This window comes from Ptychodera flava, unplaced genomic scaffold, assembly GCF_041260155.1.
Source record: "Ptychodera flava strain L36383 unplaced genomic scaffold, AS_Pfla_20210202 Scaffold_31__1_contigs__length_3010019_pilon, whole genome shotgun sequence".
Taxonomy (NCBI): Eukaryota; Metazoa; Hemichordata; class Enteropneusta; family Ptychoderidae; genus Ptychodera; species Ptychodera flava.
The window spans coordinates 1,322,017-1,346,230 of NW_027248353.1; the positions used below are offsets into that span (position 1 = coordinate 1,322,017).

General features: G+C 37.9%; 1 protein-coding gene and 1 pseudogene across 1 annotated transcript; both read left to right on the forward strand.

The window, feature by feature from the left end:
• Positions 1-13,523, forward strand: part of LOC139127383 (large ribosomal subunit protein mL37-like) — a 33,943-nt pseudogene extending 20,420 nt beyond the window's left edge.
• Positions 2,634-5,592, forward strand: LOC139127339 (uncharacterized). The gene is made up of 3 exons (XM_070693255.1): positions 2,634-2,896; positions 3,533-3,615; positions 4,309-5,592. Exons 1-3 carry the CDS (start codon positions 2,737-2,739, stop codon positions 5,563-5,565), a joined length of 1,500 nt encoding a protein of 499 aa, XP_070549356.1. The 5' UTR covers positions 2,634-2,736; the 3' UTR covers positions 5,566-5,592.
• Positions 13,524-24,214: the final 10,691 nt, after the last annotated feature.

The window sequence follows — 24,214 nt, forward strand, 5'->3', positions numbered from 1 at the left end:
ATAGTACCCTACCCCATACAGATGCACGTCGATTTGTTTCACAATGCGATCAAATTTGGCCGTGTTAGAGGACTTTTTAGTTTTCACCTCCATAGACTCCCATGTATAAGGCAGTCTCCATAGACTCCCATGTATAAGGCAGTCCATAGACTCCCATGTATAAGGCAGTCCATAGACTCCCATGTATAAGGCAGTCCATAGACTCCCATGTATAAGGCAGTCCATAGACTCCCATGTATAAGGCAGTCCATAGACTTCCATGTATAAGGCAGTCCATAGACTCCCATGTATAAGGCAGTCCATAGACTCCCATGTATAAGGCCAAGAAAAATAAAAATTTGGTTTCTCATCGTATTCATATTGCAAAAAGGATGCAGTGACACAGTTTTTAGTCCCCACGGATGAAGTCCAGGGGGCTTATAGATTGGGTCATGTCCGTCCGTGAGTCCATCCGTTCACGCAGATATCTCAGATATTTTGACAAAATGTAACGTGACCTTGGTGACCTTTGACCTCAAATATATATATTTGTCCATAACTCAGTAACCACAAGTGCTACACCCTTCATATATGGTATGATGGGACAGCTTATGACGCCACATATTGTACCTCATTAATTATGCACATATCTAATTTTGAGCGAGCCAATAGAGCTAGAGGTCTGATTTTTGGTATATAGGGATAACTTAGCAATACAATATTTTTGACAAATGTCACGTGACCTTGATGACCTTTGACCTCAAATATACATATTTGTCCATAACTCAGTAACCACAAGTGCTACACCCTTCATATATGGTATGATGGGACAGCTTATGACGCCACATATTGTACCTCATTAATTATGTGCATATCTAATTTTGAGCGAGTCAATAGAGCTAGAGGTCTGATTTTTGGTATATAGGGATAACTTAGCAATACAATTTTTTTGACAAAATGTCACGTGACCTCGGTGACCTTTGACCTCAAATATACATATTTGTCCATAACTCAGTAACCACTAGTGCTACACCCTTCATATATGGTATGATGGGAGACCTTATGATGCTTCATGCTGTACCTCATTAATTATGCGTATATCTAATTCTTAGCAAGCCCATAGAGCTGGATGTCTGATTTTTGGTATATAGGGATAACTATAGGATAGAAATTTTTTGACCAAATGTCATGTGACCTCGATGCTTTGACCTGAAATATACTTTAATGTCGATAAATACGTAACCACAAGTGCTATGCCCTTTATATTTAGTAGGGTGGGAGACCTTATGACAACACACGCTTTACCTCTTAATTATGCACACATCTAATTCTGGGCAAGCGAATAGAGCTAGAGGTGTGATTTTTGGCAGATAGGATTAATTAACAATACAATTTTTTTTCAAAATGTCATGTGACCTTATGACCTTTGACCTTGATTATACATATATGTTCATAACTCAGTAACCACAAGTTCTATACCCTCCAATTCTGATATGATAGTAGACCTTAAAGCCCCAGTATTTGTAACTTTTAACCTTTTTTTATGTTCGAAATTACATGTTATTCTCTTACATCCATCGTGAAATGTTGTTCAGTAAAGAAATAAGCCAAATTTGTGCTCCTGTAGTGACATACAAACGCTAAATATTGCCCGATCGAGTTGGATTGCCGCGCGGGTTTGTTGACAACTTGTAGGCTGTGCACGTGATCGAGAACGCCGATACTGATGACATCATCGAGCCTGCAACATTCCTGGGGCCTTGCCATGCCACGCCACACTGCCCGGGTAATCGCCACACTGCCCGGGTAATCGCCCATGGTCGCCGGCTGAATGACCTGCGAACGGTTTTATTTTGTTCTTCTCCGTTCAAATACGTACTGCTACTGTGTTTCAGAGGATACAGAACTTTGGCAGAGGAGGCTAACATTCTATTCTGGTACCGTGTGCGTTATATACGGATTATTCAAACTGCAGTTGGCAGTGCACCGATGCGCACCCTGCAGTTGGTCACTTAGAACTCCGGGTACCGATGTAAAATCAAGACGACACTATATACACTTGGCTCACTTCTGTAGGCAAATAGCTATCAAAATTGAGTAACTTGAAGTAATAAATTTCAGCTGATTGTCGCTTTAGCTGCAAGGTGATTGCAAAATCGAAGCAACATAGTTTGACAATGTATGGTAAGCAGTCGAATGCAGTGAACGCGATGGCCTTTGGCAGCAAGTAAGGGAACCGTCAGTATTTACGACCTGGGGGTCATTCAAAAATTGAAAGTTATAAGGGGGTGCTCAAAATGTTTTTTCTTTGTCTTACTCTGTCCTCAATGACATGATGATTGGTTGATTATATATATTTTACTCTGATACATATTAAATAAAAAGAAAATAAATACTCTAACAGTACAAATAAATATCAACTAGATGAAGCAAGGCAAAAAACTACAAGTAGGTGCTACTACTAGCAATGCTTATTATGAAAGAGAAGATAGTGACGATGAGAATGATATCGTTGTTCAAGTACGCAATGGCACCAGCAGCGACATTAAAGATGAGGATCAACAGTGGTGATGATGATGTCACACAGTAGTTTTCTGCAGTCGTTACCAGGGTTGGAAGGAGAGGCTGGGTCATGGAGAAATGTTCTCGACAGATATCACTACAAGTCGCCGTTATCAGGTAGCGGCCATATTGGATTTAAAACGAGGTCCTTGACGCATAAGTAATAAACAAACAAACAAAAGAGCAATCAAAATAATGGCGCCACCGGGAATTTGGACTCGCTGCTTGTTTCGACTTCCAGAATTGTCGTACGGAGAAGTTGAAACATTTGTAAAACGTGAGGCAAAAACACCAAGACGGACACTCCAAAGGGCTCATAAATTCTTTTTTGAAGAATATATCCACAAATACGAAGGTAAGTACACAACTTCTGCATCCGCGTGACATTCTGTTTACGGAGACTATAAATCACTAGAATGCTTTTGGATTTCTGAAGGAGGTCCACGTCGGACACAGTCGACATGAATTTTTAGCACCCGTCCATGCCCCGATGGTCTTCTGTTCTTTGTTTACATCTCTGAAGGTTCATGCGAGGACAAGTACCGGAGACCGCCGTCAAAATTGCCTACAATGTTTCCGAATTTTTTTTTATGCGACGGCGTCTATTTTTAGACTAACAGATGTATATGACCCCTTTCATGACTCAAAATATGTACACAGTGTTTCTTCTTTGCAGTGTACGTGTTCGTAAATGTAGTATGAGGAAACCACAAACATTGGCGGTTTTGAAATTTGTACAAAATATATATATCTCTGTGATGAATTTTTTCAGGTTTGGGAATAGAATTGGCCAGATAGATTGAAAGTATGGTTGGATCTGATACATAGATTACAAAGTTTGGAATAATATACCAAAGCAAACTCATGCTGGTGAAATACAACTTCACATAAAAAAGCAATAGTAAAATAATTTCAATTCTACCCTTTTTGCACCAGTATAAATATTTCATAAATTTAATTTATTTATTACTTTCTTTTTATATTAATATAGTTCAAGTATTTGATAATGGTGTGAAGATTCGCGCCAAATGCTATAGGTCACTGAAGAAAAATGAAAGTCCTCATTCTATTTTGGTAGGTAGACATAAAACATTAGTTAAATAATGGATATATCCTTTTTAAATATTATATCAGCCATGTAATTATCCTGACATTATACAAAATTCATTGATTATAAGTTGACAATTCTGCCTTGATTGAAATGTGCAGCTTCAAATTTTAAATTGTGTTGTTTCAAGTTTTAATTTGTGACCACTCTATTTACTGGGATACACTGAATTGTCAACATCTGGCCAAATAACAAAACTACAAGTAGTAAACTCCTGAATGAAATATTAATCTATGTACTAAACAACCAGATACCAGTATTTGTCAATATATTACACATCTTTATTACTGGTGCAGTAAAGTTAATGGCAAATGGGCTACCAGTATCTTAGGAAGTCTTTAATTATATTCGTATAAACTGATAGCAAATTAAGTGATCAAGAACAAAACTACTGGTACATGAAGTTTAGTGAGCCTATAGACAGTCGCTGCGAGACTTGCTTGTACAGTCTATGGTGTCCAATATCATATAAGTTTCTACTTGTATTTAATATAATAACTTCTGTTTCATATCAAAGTTTAATTGCTAAAACTTTGTATACCAAAATGTTATGAGATTGTCCATGGCTGTGCAAATGAAATAGACTATCAACACTTATGCTCCAGTAAACAGATGTGGAGGCATTGACAATATTTTTATTTCCTATGCTTTCCCTGCAGGTGACTCTGTCTGGTACATCACCATGTGCCATATCTCATTGGCAGTGTTCTTGTGCAGCTGGTATGGGCCTGTGCAATCATGTGGTCGCAATTTTGCTACAAACTGCACAGTTCAAGGCCAGGAAATTGAAGTACGTTCCACCACCAGTGTCCAAGACTTCTTATCCTCAGAAATGGCATATTCCATCACGCCGTTTTGGGATATCAGCAAGGCCAATCCACAAAGTTGTAGTGAAGAAGTCAGAACACGCAGAGTCAAGGAAAAATAGTCAGAAGAGAACTGTTGGTGCTGTGTCTAGTAAACTGTACAATCCCATCAGGAATTATCCAGATTATGACGGACTTGTAGCCCTGCATCATTCTTTTTCTTATTCCGATTTATTGATTTCTAAAGCTCTCCTCCCCAACTATGATAACATTGATAAAGTAGATACTCAATTTGGCCCTGTCCCTGTTGGAAGTGTTTTATCTTATCAGCATCCTATTTCCCCAGCAGATACTATACTAAAAATTGAAAATGCACCCGAGTTCCCCCTGTTACCCCTTGAAAATTATATAATCCCTTCCCAGTATTCATTTGTGTTTTCTGAAAAAGAATTAGAATATTACAATGGAATAGCCATCAACAGAGAAGATAGTATAATTATTGAACAGAGCACCAGAAAACAAAGTGAATGTCATGAGTGGTTCCAATTTAGACAACCAAGACTGACTGCATCCCAATTTAAAAATATTTGTTCGAGAAAGGGTAATTTTGAAACTTTGGCCCACCGTTTGAAGAATGCCAAACTAATCCAAACACCAGCAATGAAATATGGTTTAGATCATGAGAACGATGCAGTCAATGCATATGTGAACGAGAGAAATGTTAATGTTTACAAATGTGGCCTAATAATAAATCCCAGCTGCCCTCATCTTGGTGCGACACCTGATGAAAGAGTCTATGACCCTGATGAAGATCCGCCATTTGGCCTTATTGAACAGAAATGCCCTGTGGCTGAATCGGTTCACAATTGTCAATATCTCAAAATGAATAATGGGGCCCTGAAGTTAAAAACTAGCCACCAATACTACTATCAAATTATGGGTCAAATGGGCATCAGCGGTCTCTCATGGTGTGACTTTGTTGTGTGGACTCCAAATGGCATGCGTATTGAAAGAATCAGATCCAATCTACAGGAGTTCGCAGAGATGAAAATGAAACTTGATAAATTTTACTTTGAGAATTATCTTCCTTTATTTTTGACAAAAAATTAATATTAATGACCACGTTTGAACAGATTTTTGAAGCAAATATAATTTATTGTAATATAAAAACAGGTTCTATCAAAAACTATACAGTTTTCTGTGTTTATATGTTTAATTTAAAGAGAGTTGTGAAATGATGATGTCAAATAGCCAACTGTGAAGAGCAAAATAGACTCACAAATTGAAGAAGACGTGTCTTTACATACAGCGTTTTGGAGAGTATTGTAAATATACTCCTGGCATGGATTTAGAATAAAACTGATATCAGAACAGAAGTGAAAGATTCAGTTCTATGTGAATACCACAACTTAGATGGTTACAATGTGAATCCAAATAAACACACTAACAAGTAACGCCATGGTAAAAAGGCGTATCAGGTAAAACCAAGAAGCATCATAATCCTGATGAAAGAGTTGTATTGCATGTACTTGGCTAGAGACAACAGCACACAGTAGAATTTGGTGTGGCCAAGTATTTTGAGCATGAAACATACTGAGCTTTCATTCGGTAATAGATAAAGAATGCAATTTGGTTGAGTTTCTATATAAGAACTCTTGAGTCTATTATGAATATACACATCAAATTATATTTGAACTTCTCTAAAAAACAAGAAATTTCTGATCATAATTTTACGTTGCACTAGCAAAGTGAGTGATAGCTTTCGATAACACTACAAAAAATGTAGAAAGCCAGCATTCCCTTTGCAAGTGCAGTTTGAATTTTAATTTCCGATGTTTCTTGGTGTATCATCTAAAAACTATTTTTCTTTAAATGCTAGAACAGAGGCCCCCTAAAATTAGAAAGTAATGCACAAACAGTCCATATTTGATTAATTGTCCCTGATAAAGAAAGAGGTATACTTGAATCAAAGATGTGATATTCCCTAACCCGCCTTATTGCCCGTTCAATGTGAATTCTTAAATGTGCAATTTGTTGTGTTTCCTCCACTTCTTCCTTTGTGAATTGCCCCCTACTATATCTGAATGGTGGAATATTCAACCCAACCCCATGTTTAGTAAGAATATCTGATATAATGAAACCCTTGTCAGCCATAACAGAATCCCCCCTTTCAAGATTTGGAATTAAGCCAGATTGAATAACAATTTCTTTATCAGAGATACTGCCAGAAAAGAGAGAAGAAACAAAAGACACTAACCCACATGGAGTGATTCCCAACAAACCCTTTAATGTAGTAGTACCCTTATAATGAGAATAAAATTCAGAGTGTAAGACAAGAGATGACGGAGTTTGGATTTTGAGTTCAGTACAGTCAAGAATTACCCTGGTTGATGGATAAGCCTGCTTAAAGCATTCTGGCATGTCTCTATGAATGATATCCCTTGAAACCCACACTTTAATTGAACCAAGGAAAAAATAAAGGTAATTTGCCCAGGTAATAATAATCCTGCTAACGGTTGAAACTGAAACATTAAATCTACAGGCAAGGTCTTGCTCAAACAAACCTAATCTAACTTTACACATGAACAAAAATAACTGATCTATCAAACATAAAGATGACTGACGAAAAACCTTCTGATTAACTGAAATTATCTGCTCTCCCTGCTGTTCTACAATACTGCCAATAACGGTTTGCACTTTTGACCACCTCACCATATTTACAGCAGTTGGCTGAACTGAATTAAAAAACATAACAAAATTAGTATAAGAACAAAAACCAGTGTGAAAATTAATCATACTGTCATCATTGGAAAAACGTTCTAAACCAAATCTCTGATTTCTAAGTGATTGATTAATAAATTCTAACTTATAAATATAAGATTGTGCTTCCTCTAACTGCTCCTGGACTGTAAACTTGGCTGGACGTGCAGCATAGTCATGGTCTTGATATGGAGGTGGAGTGGTCACTGTCTGCTGTGCATCTGACCTATAATTTGCATAAAAACAAAACAAATTCAAAATAATGCAGCTTTTTCAATCTGTGATATATGTTAAGAAGTATTTATCAAAACATTTAAATGGACTCAAAAGTCTCAGTTTAGGACAGTTGACAGTTGATGATTATAATAAATATAGCAAATGTCTACCACTTTCAACAACAGAACTTTCAATCGAAAGTATAGCACACCTCTTATGTAATGAGGACAATTCTCACTAAACAGGGCTTACTAGAAAAGCTGAATCTACCCGAGACAAGTTTCTGACAACCCGAACCCCTAGGTCAACATTTGGAAATCTAATTTCGACACATGATGCCATGCCACTCCCTGTTGTGAGAGCAAGTGTTATGTCAGAGTACAGCAGAAGACAGTTCTCAGCAAAATATATGCTACATGAAGAAAGTTGATGAATATTTCTTTTGGTGGTATTCAGAGTTCCTGTTGTTCTTGTCTCCTAACATTATCTCATCTCAATAACATTATCTTTCTTGACACTGACCACATTGTGAAGAGTCTTTAACACTATTTTTGTGGGGATGTCTATGTCGCCTACTTTTGCTGAAACCCCAACAACTTTTTCTGAGCCAAACTTGGCGGAATTTATACACCTACATCTATACATGTACTAGCTGGTAGCCCCTTTTGAATGTGGCACAAGAGGGAGCAAAGATCAATTTTCAGATCATTAGCATTCAGTTGTCTCGCCACAGACTAACCAAACAGAGAGTACTGTAACAAGAATGATGCAATATTCATGTGTTACGTTCATACTTAAAAATATTTAAAATTCTATTTTGTTTTGGATGGAAAATAAAAGTATTTTTGTAATATCCATTATCCTATGATACTCAATTTCATGTCTCCCATGCAAGGACAGATTTCAAGAGATATGTTTTGATAGAGGGCCATTACAAATTTTAAATGTATTGATATACTTCCTTGAAACTGTACACATTGGTAGAGGTTGGGTCACTCTCACTTTGGCATACTGATTTCCTGGGTGTTGGAGGCTTCCTTGGTTGAGTTATTTTCATCCATGGAAAGACTGAGGGTACTGCATTTTTCTTGAGAATCTTAATCCCTGTCAGTGACTTCACATAATCATCTTTTTTAAAGTGTGCCTCACATACTTTGGTTGAACTGGTGATCTGTAAATATACATCAATAAATCTCAAAACTGATTGACACAATCAATTGGCCCTTACACGCATCAATACATAATTTATTTTGTTTACACCCCCCACCCCACCCACCCCCCTTATGCTATGCGGCTCTATGTAATTCTTTATACTAGCAGTTGTGACATTACTATAATCTCCTTCAAATGTGTTTACGTATGTGGTACATTCTGCAGTGTTGCAGAGAGTATGAATGATAAATCCCATGACTTAACTTACAGTAAAATTTGGACCCTCATCACGGCGTATCTTGATAAGCCATTCTGTCCGCAGTCGTGGGTCTACCGGAAAACTATGGAATGAAAGCTTTTTGTACCTCCTGTCATTTTGGCAAAGCGGAACACAGCAGTGATGAGCAGCCATTTTACAGAAATTCGGGGGTTCAAATATTTGGCGCAAATAGTTACGGTACATTACATTTTGAACCAATGAAGACTTGAACTAGGAGGAAAGAAAATGTAACAACTTACCTTTCGCGCTAGCTTCGACCATTCACTGTGCACCTATATTTGAACACAATGTACCCAATTTGTAGTATTCAGGACGGCGGTTATTGACACACCGCGCCGTACGCCACAACAATAACAAACATACGTGTAGGTCAGTGACTAAGGCCAAAGTTCACGTTTGCGGGATGAAACAAATGTCTGTTCTTACGAGGAACGCATACTGGTCTTCCTAAAAACATGCAGCGGCCCGGGAGCCTCCGAGTACATGGAGAAAGCATGCTCTTTTGTTTGTTTGTTTATTACTTATGCGTCAAGGACCTCGTTTTAAATCCAATATGGCCGCTACCTGATAACGGCGAAGTGCACAGGATCTAGGACAAAACTGAATTGTTGTGAATTCATCCTTTATATTATCATAGAAATGTATATTTTATTTGACTTGAGTTCAACAACCATTTGGACATTTAACCATACCATAATGACATGCTACCCATCCAAATTTAACAATACTATATGGTCGGAGACTGCTTATTAGGTGAGCTTTTATATCTACATATTATTACATGGGCTCAGGTAAGCCAAACTTTCTGTTAGAGAGGGGGTTACTCAAAGTCATCATGGTTGGCTGGGGTGCGACTCAAAATTTCGGAGTTTCTAATCTAATTCCTCCGACCCCCAGATCGTAAATAATGACGGCTCCAAAAACAGCTGTGAACGCCTGAGTCAGAACGATCGGGATCAGTATACGCAATGCTGTATCTCAGCGAAAATTCAGAAAAAAACAATGGAGCTACTGCTAAGAAATTTACAGACTCTTGGCTCTTGATGCATCAGTTACTGAGCTTTTATACTGGTAAAAAGGCATTCTGAATACAGCGGTAAATTTCCTCCCAAACGAGAAAGGATAACGCGCGGGCATTCTGCAATGGACGCTGTCAATTTATACCTTGCTGCAGGCCCCACACCAATCTCGGCCCGGCCCCGCTGCACTTGTACAGTCTACTATTCCATGTAGTACAGCCTTACAGGTCTAGTAGCTGGCCAAACACACAAAAAACAACGTCGCAGTGTACATTCCGTAGGTCAGAACCGTTGATCATAAATTTTCACTTCATTTAGGTTTATGTGAATGACTTTCTCAATTGTCCCGGGCATTGTCCATGCAAATTTGGGGCCTGCCTTAGCTCCCTCCGATCGTCTGTAGACTACAGCCTGAGCAAATTGTACAGTTGTGAAAGTCAGATATGTATCATGAATTTTATACAAAAATATAAACAACAGAATCAAACCAAGAGGTTAGTTTGCTGTCGGGCCGGTGCGCAGGGACGACTTTGCAGTGAGGCCGGATCTCTCTTGTGTTCGAACTTCCATCGCATCGCAGCTAGCCGATACTTGTTGTACTACTGTAGTCCTTGTGAGGATTAGATACCCGTTACAGTTCGATATTATTTTGAAATACTTTTAAATTTAATAAGTAAGACTTTTGTACTGCATTCAAGATATAATTTTTCCTTTCTGAGCGTTTTCAATTACGCCGTACGGCAACGATATGCGAAGTTGATAGGCTGTGTTGCCTGCAGCGTAGCCTGGCCATACACAAAATTCCGTTTGAGTAGACGGAGCAGAATCAGTCCCGTCATTATTTTCAACGAAATTTTCATTATACTCCATAATGGAAGAAACGACTAGTTCAATGATTACAATGGTGAAGTGTTGAATTTTTATTCATATATGTTTTTCTCTCTCAATTCATTCAGCAAACTTGATCTCCGTACCATCGGTCACAACGTGCAATGCCTTGCATGAAGCTTACAATCGACTGCCTCCGTCGTTAGTTTAGCTGTTCAAGACGTTTGTTTGCACGGCTCATTATAGTCGGAACAATCTGTAAACACTTACATATTTATATCTTTCCGGTATTTCACCCAACTTTCGCGCGTTTTTAGCTGAGTCTCCAGTTTCGATGGACCAGACCTTTTCGAAGAGCGTATGGTTTCTACGGACGCCACAGTAAAACTTACGTAGATGTGGTTGAGCATGCACGGTGGTGTATTACGTTTCGTTTCGTGTGTCAACAAAGCTGACTTCTGGTCCGGACAAGAAGTCATTTTTCACTCCTTTTACTGTTAATCGTGAGGCGGGCTGGGCATGCAAACCATGCGAGTCAGTATTAATTATGGTCTACTTTCACATACTGAGGATGTCATTTTAATCAAAAATATGAAAAAAATTGTTAAAAGTTACAAATACTGGGGCTTTAAGATGTCACATCTTGTACCTCATTTATTTTGCGCATATGTATTTCTTGGCTGGCCAATACAGCTAGAGGTCTGATCTTTTTTCCCGATTTAGAACCATAACTTAGACATGCCTCATGTGTTTCAAACTGGGAACAACGATATAGACCTATGTGCCCATAGATCTCAACATATACACTCCAGTGATACTTCTCAATGACCACATTTCCCTGCCCCATCAAGACTAATACTCCTATTACAAGTGGGGACTATGTCATTTTCAATGACTTGTTTCATTCCATTTCTTTTTAAATCAATGCATCCATAAATGTATTTCCATGCATTGAATAAATAGAATACAGCACAGATAAAATTAAAAACAGTCAAGTAGGACTAAAGTAATAAGAAAGTCGGACAGAAAATAAAACATGGAAAATGACAACACTCAAAATAAATGCAAAGATATAAGGGAAATGGAAAAAATGAAATTGGGCAGATAAAAATGGCATTACAAAATGAACAGCAAAATTACGTACAAGCTAATGAGTCAAATGAAAGTTTAAAACTAAATCATGACAAAGTACCTTGGCTGTAAAGAGCGAAAGAATAGAATTTTCACAGCTTTTTCCAGTTTGAAGTATTGTATAACATTTTTTAAAGTTAACCACAGTCCTTCTGCCATTGCTTTCCTCACACGAATCAAAGTCCACGAGAACAATTTACTGTTTGCATAGGCCACTTAGAAGATTCTCTAAGCCTTTGGCTATGCATGGAGTCAGTATTGAGAGCTGAAAATTCATGAATGCCTATTCGAAATTCTCCATAGACATATTTTGTGTAGCGAATAAAATTTTGCATTTGAAATTTTCACCTGAAGCATTACAAAGATATGTATATAGCCAGTCAGTGAAATTTCTCTTATGCCTTATAATAATTTGGCTGCAACAATTGTTTCTCAGTTCTGAACATGAAGCATGTAAGAGCATGTCATTTAACATAAATGTTATTTCATGTAACAATCTGACCACTTGTTCAGCTTAGAAAAGCAAAAATTTAGTTTCTATGCTGCCATCTTGACTTTGCTGTTCACAAATAATTCTCATGATAAAATTCTAATGGTTGTTTTCATTGCAAGACATACTATGTACATGAATCTAATATCAGAAGATTAAAAAAAAATAACTTATTGTGACAGTTTTGTATACTGCCATATTGAAGCTGTTGTACATACACATGATTGTACCTTAACCCAGATGTATTGCCCAAGCTTACAAGGCTTGCTGCATGTAGACAGTATATCTCAATAAGGGAAATTTCAATGATTTATTTCCACAATCATCATAACTAATATCAGATATAACAACACTGATCCTTTGATATTCTTGGAAAAGAAATACCAAGAAACGTAATCACAAGACAATCAGTATGATAATGTTGTCATGTAAGACAATCATCTTCTCTATTTCAATCCCATGAATCACCATAATCATCTGTTATGCTCTTCAGCATATGATTAGATCTACTGATGTCGCTGAAAAAACTAGTACTGTGCACATACAGAGTACTGTCCTTTGATCATATAGTTTACCTTCAGTGGCGTTTATAGATGCAGTACATATTTAGGAAAATTGAGTTGGAAAGACAACAGAGTATTTGCTGGACACCAAAGACTCAAAACTTACATCCAGAGGTGCAATACTATTTGAAATCAATGATCACTTTACTCTTTCATTTTCATTTTCTGCAGAATGAAGATGTTGATTTGGGAACTCCCATTGTGACGCATGCTGTCGGTACCAATGGACGGCGGTGGGTCATTTGCCAGCTTTCAGCTGAACACTCTGAAACTGAGAGATGATGATGGAATCAAAAACATGGTGTGGTTGGAGAGTAATAAATTGCTTTATTGGACAATTACAAGGAAAGACAAGAGAATCGCTGGTGTGAGACCTGAAGTGTTCAGGAAATTCCTTGCATACTACCTGATGGTGGGGTTTCAGTGTAGAACTGTGGATCTTTTGTTTTGCATTGCAGAGAACATAATACAACAATTATTTGCAGTCCAATCCCAAGAGCAGTATATAATAAAATACAAATTTAATTGTGGTGTATTTTGAGACAGAAATACCTTACACTTTGATGTCATAAATGGACACATATTTTCATGCCTCAGTTTGACATCACAATTTCATCGTAAGTGTATCAGTTTCCCACACAAATGGTGAATAAAGCCTAATCTTCATATTACAGCTTCAGTTTTTCATTAGTTTGTCATCTGTCACCAGATTATCACCGTATTAAATTTGACAAAATCAACAACGAAACGCACCAGCAAGGTATAACAAGAGGCCTTGCTGGTGCGTTTGTTGTTGACTTTGTCAAAGTTAATCCGGTGATAATCTGGTGACAGCGTCCACAGATTAGTAATTTACCTTGCTTACTTTGGCAAATTAGGCACTCAAAGTCATTAGATAATAGACTAAATTACTACAACCTTTGCTTGCCTTGGCAAATTAGGCAATCAAACTGGTAAGATAATAGACGCAACACAGTGAAAAAACTTCGTTAACGATTGTCAAAGGACGTAAATACGAAAAAAGAAATCGCTACAAAACCAGCGCTAACATAAGACAAAGACACCAAAGCTGCAAAGAAATGTTGGTAGTATAACTCTTTATTGGCAATATATAAACGTATAAAAATAAAATAAACCATGGCAAGAAGAACGTTGTCCTGAGACAAGACACCCTATCCCTGGGGACGGACATTGGTGCAGTTCCCTATGAATAGACTGGGGTGGTTACAAGAGCATATGTGTACAAGCATTGATTTTGGGATTTCACTGAAAATATTCATTCTGTATACTTTGTAGATTATGAGAGAACTATGAATAATTTTTTCAATAAAAAACCAGCTAAATCGGTGTATTAAAAAACGTTTGATAATTGATATTCAGTATGCCACATGTCCCATGTGTTTTTGTCTCTTGTCTGTCATAAGTTTTAACTGTTCAATGTGTGTAATGTAAGATGCCTTGCTTGTTAAGCTTGTGGATAATGTGTATGTATTTAAAAGAATGGGTGAATTTTGTCGGTGATTTTCTGTTCAGGAAATATGACATTGACAATCGAAGGTTAAAGGTATAATGTCACCTGTTCCAATTTTGCCACAGTTACCATGGAAAGAGAAAATCTTACCTATCACAGACTTTAAGCGGATGGCCGCTTTTTAAAAACAGCGCCCTCACATGGGCATTTTGAATAACAAGGAACGCCCCTTTGACCATATATGGTCATATTTAGATTACAGGTGACTGTATACCTGTAAGCTGTAAAATCAGCTTTTGTTAAAGGCGATCCTTCCCCAATTACCCTAGCCCACCCCACCTGTAATTACTGAAGTCTCTTCACAGGGCAAAGTGTTTGGATTTAGTCATAACTATGTATATTTTGACGTCTGCGTAATTTTCATGACGAAAAATTTAAGTCTTGAAAAGGAAGGATCGTACTGACTACAGTTATAAATGTGGGCTTTATGTTGACCTCCCTTTGTTTTAACAAAAAAATGAACAGAACGACCTGGAAGATGGTAAATGAGAGAGTTTGCATGTAAGCCCATATGTCGTACCCAAGGGGATGCATGATAAGATAGTTTACTCAGGTAAATCTGCTTACTAGCCAACGGGTCAATCAAAATCAAAGTGTTGGGTATGAACCATGGTATGATGTCATATGCGCTGATGTGCGTATTTAAAATTCCAGTTGACAGGCAACGTGCCTGTACTTGGGAACGGCAGTTTTATGGTTCACTTGTCTAGATCACGTGATTTATATTAAAGAATACCTGCTTGCCAATTCAATTTTGAAGGAAAATTTCTTCTCGAAAGTCACACAGTCAAACCATTGGGTTCCAAATTCCCCGGTTCCAGGGGTCAGCGTTGTCGTGCATGTAATCACAATTTTCATCTGTTACATGCGTTTATTGATGGTTTACATCATATAAGATCGTAGATCTTCTGGCAAACTTTGGCCATTTGTTGTCAATGCGAAGTCTGAGTAGCTTAAGAAATTTTAAGACACTAAAGATTGATTTTAAAAAATAGAAAATGGGAGATTTATCTGTAGAGCGGCGCTGCATAAACATGCCTGTCAGCAGTCTTCGATGGACTTTCTCTATCACCTTGAAACATTTCAAGAGACTTGTCAGTTTTACTTTTGTTTTTAGCGAATGGTTTAATTAACCCACGTTAATTGCAAATTATGACAACTCCAAGAGAGTGCATGTATTTTGAACAGTGAAGATTACAAACATATAAATGATTTAAGTCAAAAGTTTAATGATCTTAAGTAATATCACACCCGATTACCATAGTGGTACCTTCCAGAGTGCAAACATACTCCACACTGACTGGTAACAGCACACATTTATAATGGTGGGGCCATAATAAAATTCTAGCCTACAAGAGTTTCATAAACACATTGCTGATACCATGCTGTGTAGTGCCAGAGGTTTCACGCGTTGAATAGGATGTCAGAGGCTTCATAAATTAATCTTGTACAGGTCTCATTTCCACAACTGCCTCAAAGGTTAGTAATAACTTCGTGGGCTATCATCAGTATATCGCGATCATTTCAATGATGGAGCTGCCTGTAAGCAAGCAAATTATTATGGAAATAGAATTGAGATGACCGAACTGGTGCAGTGATTATAGAAAACATCTACATAACGTTTTGTGCAACTTATGCAGCTACAATGCGATATAAGACACATGTCTGTGTTACCATTGACGCCTGGTAAGAATCGTTAATCATTACCGCAGTTCGACGTTGTGGTTGACATGCATACTTAATGAAGTATGGCGTCCTGTTAGTAATATCCCAATGCCCATTCGGGCCTAAAACGTTTTGAAATCTTGCTCGATAATCATGGAATGAATACTAAGTTTTGTTAAGAAAATCACACATATCCTAGGAATTCAAATCACTGGATTTCAACGGTGCGAATTTTTTAGAGTTTGAGTGAACCCATGACCTCGTAAACGTTTTGAAGGTTACAGTGCTGAACACACAGCATTTGTGTACACAATTGTGACACACATCAACCCTTTGACCTGTTTTCGTTCACTGCATTTGTATACGTTTGTAAGACAAGACGTCTAATTTTATCTGCTGGACCAGTACCTGGATATCCAACCTCCTTATTCAGGATATAAGTGAGGATAAGACTAACAACATTTCAACAGTCAGTAATCAGATTGGTGAAAGGCTAAGGAACAGGTAAATCTTATACTTCCCATTTTTGACTGGGCTGTATATAAAGTATCCATAACTGGCCTATAATATTTAAAATAGATGTTGCAGTGGCTTGGTTGAGTACTTGAAAATATGATCCCAACCTGGAACAGATTCTGTATGCAGAGTATTACGTGTATGCTATTATATGTTACAAGACGTAGGTGTGAATTAACAGCAGAAAAAGCATGTGGCTTTAAATACAAAGAGAGCAGCTGTTGGCAATAGTGGACGCCATTTGTTTGAAGTTGTGGAACACTTCCGTGACCCAACAGAGTGTGACATGTCAAGTTGCCGAACATATGTCGAAAATATTTAGCGACTTAATTGTGGAAAACGTCATAAAAATACCCTTAAATAACATGGAATTCGTCCGTTATAATGAATCACTGGTAATAGTATGGTCGCAAAATAGGAACTTTGTTACGCAAAAGGTCATGTAAGGGGTGAGACCTTTAAGGATTTCATGTATCACACTGTCTCAGCTAAGGGGAGAACCATTTGATTTCTGGGGGGGGTATGGAGGAAGTGGGTATGGGAGCAATTTTTTTTCCTGTCACCGTGACAGCAATTTTTTTTTCTACAGTCAGACCTGCATCAATTTTTTTCAAATGTAGTAGCATTGCAATTTTTTTTTATTGGTTATCAAGTTTGTAATGCGTTGTATATAAGAGAGTCGTCATTATTTAGGGCCTGAAACTCCGAAATTTCGAGTGACCCCCCCCCCCTCGCCGACCATGATGAATTTGAGTAATCTCCCTCTCTAACTCTAAAATTTTGACTGTCCCCCTACTTAGAAACGTTTATACCAATACATGTACTTGTAAATTTTACAAAATACAGCAACAGTAAAGACCTTTCAAATCCTGATGTACCCTGCTAGACTATCATCAGTTATCTTATGATGGTTCAAAAAGGTGAACCCATCGCAATGAAATTCAAAGTCACAATAAAATAAAGATATAAAAGCTCATGCAGTATCTAACCATATAGTGTATTGTTTAATTTGGATGGGTATTATGACAGGGATTTCACTAGGATATCTGACCGGGCAGAATTTGTAAGTACAGGGGAGAACACGCAAGAGGCTTAGGGGGAAAGTGTCACAGGGGCTTTCCCCAATCTTGCATGAAAAATTTTTAAGATTTTGATGTGTGCAATGGTGCAGTCTGGTGCAATCTGAGAGGTGTTTTTTAATTTTTTTACTAAGTTAAACTGTTAGAATACCCCAAGGGGGAGAGCATGGGAGGGGGTTCCCCTCTCGTATTGGAAATTTTGAGAAATTGATGTGTTTAATGGTGCAATCTGAGAGGAGTTTCAGTTTATTTTGCACTCGGTAAAACTGTTTGAAAATGACATTGAACACTGATATTTTTTACATTTTTTGCATGATCAGTGTTTGAGTCACAATATTCAACAACCAAACAATGACAATACAATTTGTGAAAACAGTTCTGTTTGCCAGAGACTGAAGACAAATGAATATACAGGAACGGAAAATCTGTGACCTTGTGTCATTTCTCCAGCTGCCAGCTTCTAATGAAAAGCCTGAATATGGTATGTTTAACTGTCAAAATGGTCATTGAACTGAGGTAAATTAAAACATGTTTCTGTGATAATAAAGGATGAATTCACAACAGTTCAGTTTTGTCCTAGATCCCGTGAAAATTTGAGAAATTGATGTGCGCCACGGTGCAGTGTAGTGCAATCCGAGAGGTATACTCAATTTGTCTTTTACCAGTAAAACTGTTAGAAGACCCAATGGGGAGAGCACGAGAGGCGGGTGCCCCCCTCTCACATTGAAAATTTTGAGAAATGGATGCCATTGAGATATTGCAACAGAAATCCTGAAATATGATTTCTTGGGTCAGAAAAGGGAAGGAAAACATTAAGTGTACTGAGGTGTTAAGTAGACCTATGTAGTGCATGCTTATATCATAAGTGCTGGGAAAAAAACATATGAATTGCTTATGGTAAAAACTTTTGCGCTGTCTATAGCGGCGCACTGGCAGAGAATACATAAAAATAAGGTTTCCAAATTTTGCTAATTTCTGGTGCATTGTGACAATTCTTTTTCATTTCTGTCTGTTATGACTTTTTTTTCTTTCTCAGGCCATGACAGGATCTTTTTTTTTCTTCTATCTCACCTGGTGACAATTTTTTTTCTCAAAATCCTCCTTACCTCCCCCAGAAATCAAATGGTTCTCCCCTAATGCAAGGTTTCTCAGCCCAGGCTGTAGTACATGAGCCATGCTCCGAAGTTTACAAGACTGGGTGGATTTTAGTCTAGTGTGTGAGCTGTGGAAATGAACTCTGCCCTTGAATAGAGTGTCATCGACTTCCAGAAAGTCCGGTTTCCTGTCATGAGTTGGCCATATTTATTCGTATTGAAACATGGACAGACTGTAGTTTCAATACCGGTTCAGTAGGTGTCGAACCGATAATGTCCCAGCACTGAGAGAAGAGAGCTTCAATTTGTAAACATATATTAATGAATCAATATCAACGTGGCTTATTCTTTGCTCAAGGATCGTCTGATACATAGGTTAGCCCCAGAAGTTATGTTAAGTAAATCCCTATAATATTATCGGAAAACTGAACGGATAGTTTGAATTTAACGGATTCTCCACCAAGTTCAGTTTCCCTCGCATGAAAGTTGTGCAAATGCAATAACTGATTGCATGACTAATATAGTAAGTGGCCTTAGTCAAATGTCTTGCCAGTTGAACAATATCTTAACTTCTATTTTGACGACTTATCCATTGCACATGATTAGGCCTGATGTTTACTCTACTCTACAAGTAATACTATAATTTTTCATTTCTAAAATTAAACTGTATTACCCAAGTATGACAAGGTCTCTCCTGGAGGAGAACTTTTTCCCCAAAACACCAATTATTTAAATTTGCACTAAGTATGCCTGCAACACCCAAAACAATGAACGTGCATATGTATGGCACAGTGTAGAATCCTTGTACCTAGTTTGTAAGGAATAGAGTGTCTGAGATGTCGGCATGGACGGACAGACGGAAGCTCGTAGCTTAATCCATGAATACCCTCGGCCTTCGAGGACTTAAAAGTTTCCACTAACAGTTGATCCAGTGGGTACTATGCAGTTGACGATGACTAGTTCATAAATATCACAGTATATCAATAATATTTATAAAATATTTTCATGAAAAGCTCAAAAAACTAAATGAATGAAAACAAATAGAACTAGTGAAACTATGAAAAGTGATGGCTAATACAAATGCACATTGTACCAATCGCAACGTTCATTCATTACTGCCATTGATCAGCACTAGGATTACATAGGGTAGACATACCATTGACATGGTTCATGAAGTTAAACCAAGCTTGAATACTACGATTTTATGCTTGTGTAGAACCAACTTATCTTGCAAAATTATTGCATGTTTACGTGCTGCGACAGTTTGTTTTAATCTATTTCCATTCGCAGATGTGTGATAGTTTGAAAAGCAAGCACCGATTTACAGCACAAACTTCCGTTTCACTTTAATAGAGAGTGAGCTAAGCCGGACGTCCGAGCATAACTCAAGTAACAGAACAAAGGAATTGGTATGCCATCGTCCTACATTTATTTCATTCAACGTTGCGATTGAGGGTAAACATATTGGAACCGTTACATTCGACCGTAGACTTACGAATGACATGAGAGCCGGTAGGCTTCAGATTTCTGTTTTTGTATCGTAGCCAGTGTGCGGTGTATTGAGATTGTCCCAGTTAAAACAGGAAACACGCTAAATGTCATAAATGCATTGTTGGTTGTACACTTCAGTTGTAGAACCTTGCCCTACTTTTCACAAAGTCTCATTCACAAACCTGTCCAGGGGTGAGTATTTCTTTTGAGGCTGCCCCGGTGACCTGAATGCCATGAATCAATGAAATGTCGAGGTGCAGCGCCAGAGTGAAGTAAACAGGTTTTATCACGTTGCTTAGATCCCATTGAATGGACCCAATTTAGAACCACACACCAGTACATTCAACTTTGACACACACGGAATGACAGGCAAACAAGTATAGTCAGTACTGACGGCGTACGCTGAAAATTTAGAGTTTTAACGAGAGTGTGTTTAATTGTAGGGGCAATGTGTAGAATCGCAGCAATGAATATGATATGTTTTACACTTTAGCCCTTCCTATGGGTGATTCCAAATTGTATCAGGCATTCCTTAGTAATACGGTTTCCACTTATTCCCTTAAACGGTCTTCAAACTTGCGACAGTGTCCTCCAATAGATTTGTAGCATCGTAAATTAATACCAAGGCTATAATTTTGTGTGATTTTATAACTCGTAATATTTAATCTTGGAAATGAAGGATCGTACAGACTATAGTTATAAATATGAGCTCTATGTTGACCTCCAGTTCTTTTAAAGAACAGTGAACAGATCAACCTTGAAGAGGGTTAATGACCGAGTGTGCAAGTATGACATGTCGTACCTCAGGGGGCGCATGATAAGATATGTTGAGACAAAATGTTAAATATGAATCATCAATTGACAAACGTGGTGCTTTCAAAGACCAGTGTATGCTTGTATACCTGTTCAGAAATGTTAAAGTCAAACTGTCTTCTCAAAAGTCACCGACTGAAACCAATGTGTTGCACAATGATTAATGGTTACACCTTCCTAACCTTTCAATTGATGCTAATTTGCATTCATAGGTCAGCGAAGGTGTACATGCAGTTACAGATTTCTTTATAGGACATTTTTGATGGTTCCTACCTTAGAACTTCGTTGATCTCCATGCCGATTTTGACCATTAAGACCATCAATGATACTGTAAATCCATATCCGTTGAACTCTGAGTAACCCAAGGCACCCGTCTTTGATTCAAAATTGCCATTGCGAGAAAAGTCAATAGTTCAGCTGTGCATGAACACGTCTGTTTGATTTCTTCGATGACCTACCCTATCACTTTATAACTTCGCAGGTAACTTTTAGGTACAATTTTGTTTCTCTAGCCATGTGCATACTTAACATACGGTTTGTGTCAAATCACGTTAGTTTCAAATCATCACAACGCCAAGAGAATTAATTTATGTACCTTGTACAAACTGTGATCGAAAAATTAACCTAGGCTTCGCATCCCATTTCCAAAATGGTACATTCCCGAAGGTAAAACATACTCTGAATTGCCTAGTTACTCCACTGTTAGGGAGGGACGACAATACAATTCTAGCTTAAAAGGGTATCATCGACATTTCTTAATTTTATTTTTAGCGGGAGCAACGGACTTTCGCCCAGTTACAACCCCACAAGAATAACAAAGTGTGCAAATCAAAAACACCATAAACAACAGAACGAAATAACAACATAAAAAACATTGAATGCTATAAAAGTCAGACAACTCAATTTGCAAAACATTCATAAAGTAACATTATAGCATATAAATATAATAATAAATATGAAACAACATATTGCATGGTAGAATGTAAATTGAGACGCATAATGTTATGAAATTCTAGGTGAGAACAGTAAAAATATCCACGTCATGTTGACATACAAAACTAAATAAACATTCATCAATCATCGTAAAAAGATGAAGAGTTGATTTTTACTGTGGAAATATGATTAGCGACAGCATTCCGGTTTGACTTATAAAGTGATTCATATACTGTATCACTTCATACAGTATTTAGACAATTTTCGGACCAATCCTGACGGGTGTAGCATGCTAGCATGGTACCCTTACCCATTCTGGACACTGGTACCACCACTAACTACCAGCGATTCAGGATTGTCCTACTTAAATTTAAAATTCTCAAAGTCCCATGGACCTGGTATTACCTTGAATGGAAATGATTATTGGACCAGTTTAATGTCATATTGACACCGTTTGTTAAATATTTGGTTGGAAAGAAGAAATATTTATTTTTGTGTTCTATCTTATCGACAACTTGACTGGAAGACTTGAAATTTTATCAGTTTTTTTGAGTCCCTTGTTCAATTCCCCACCTGCTTTAGTAGTGACCGTTTTATTTAATTTTAAGTGATAGTCATGCAGAATAGATCTGCACCAATATGGATGTCTTTGGCCTATTAACATGATTAAAAACATCGTTCGGAAAGGGTAAGTAGGGGAGATGTACATAAAACTTGGCTGCACGGTGACTGGAACAACAGGTTGACCAGACCAACTGCTGCATCTGCACCATGGTTGTTAGCGCCTTCAGCTTTTGTAATTTTAGTCTTGATCAGAAGGAGTTTTGACGACAGATTGATTAAGTCTTCCCCTGAGCCCGCAATCACAAATTCGATGGGTCCTGATTCCGCAATGTGGGTCAGAAGATGCACTTGTAACCATTGTCTCTCTTCCGCTCTGGTCTATGTCTGAGGAATTATTAACAAGTCAAGTTTACAGACGTTTTCATGAGGAATGTTACAAAACGTTGACAAAAATATTGGGAGATCTGTGACGTTTGGCTTTGGAGGAAATGACTCTACTAGTTAGTGCTTACATTTTACTCCACCACCTGTGTTGAGAGCTTTTTGTTAAGTTCACTGAGTGCATCACCAACAATGATGAGTCCCCGTTTTTAGATTCTATATGCTTAGCATGTTGGCCACTGTTTAAGCAGTGGCGTGGCTGCACAGAAGAGACCTCCCAACATACAGCTTAAACCAAATCCTCGCTGCACCGCGGCTCACTGCAACAATGCCTCATTTCCAATCTGATCAAAATAAAATTTCTTGTGTGTGGCGGGGTTGCTTCATTGATTTTACTTCTATAAGACATGGTTCTTGCTGTACAAGTGTAGCACGTCGGTTTTGAAGGCCAGCATCACGATCACTTTCCCGCACTAAAATGGCATTTTCTGACCCATGTCATCTCTTATGTCAGTGTGGACTTTCTACTAAATCTAATCCGTTGTTTCTCTGGGGAAGAAAGTATGGAGTGTGCGGTACGTACAGTCGATCATATGTTTATAGATCCCTCCTACATTATCTATTTTCAACTCCCATCATCTGGCCATCTAGTAGATCTTAATAAAAAGATATGAGAGTTTCCGAATACTGGACATGAAAAATGCGCCATTCTTCTGCCTTAAGGGAGCCATCATTATTTACGGCTAGGGGGGGGGGGGCTCTTAGGACTTTCATGAAACTCCGAAATTTTGAGTAACCCCCCTGCCAATCATAATGAATTTGCGTAACTCCCTAACTCAGAAAAATTGACTGACAGAGTTTTCAGTCGGTCGCTAGTGATGACAGCGAACATCGTATCAATTTCTTTTCAATAAAATATTGACAGAAATGTGCTAGCTTGCAACTCGTGTGCTCAGGTCACGTCATGAATATTTCCATAATAACCACTATTTATTGACTTAGATATCACAACATCAACGTATCAGTCCTGGTGCACTTTGGCCTAGTTCGACGCCATTATGAGCTTGGGACGACTTGCGGGTTAGCAACGCTGTATAAATTTCCAATAAAAGACAGATAACGTTCACTACACTGAATAAATCAGTCACTTTCAGACACCTTTTTTGCATATGTAAACCAATCAGATTGCCATTTTATTGAGGGCAACAGTGTAATTCATTGATCAGAACAAAAACAAGTTTCGTGAAATTTAA

Coding starts and splice junctions, on each gene's coding strand:
- LOC139127339 (XM_070693255.1), top strand. CDS start 2,737: ATGGCGCCACCGGGAATTTGGACTCGCTGCTTGTTTCGACTTCCAGAA. Junction 2,897..3,532: donor ATATATCCACAAATACGAAG/GTAAGTACACAA, acceptor ATATTAATATAG/TTCAAGTATTTGATAATGGT. Junction 3,616..4,308: donor AAAGTCCTCATTCTATTTTG/GTAGGTAGACAT, acceptor CTTTCCCTGCAG/GTGACTCTGTCTGGTACATC.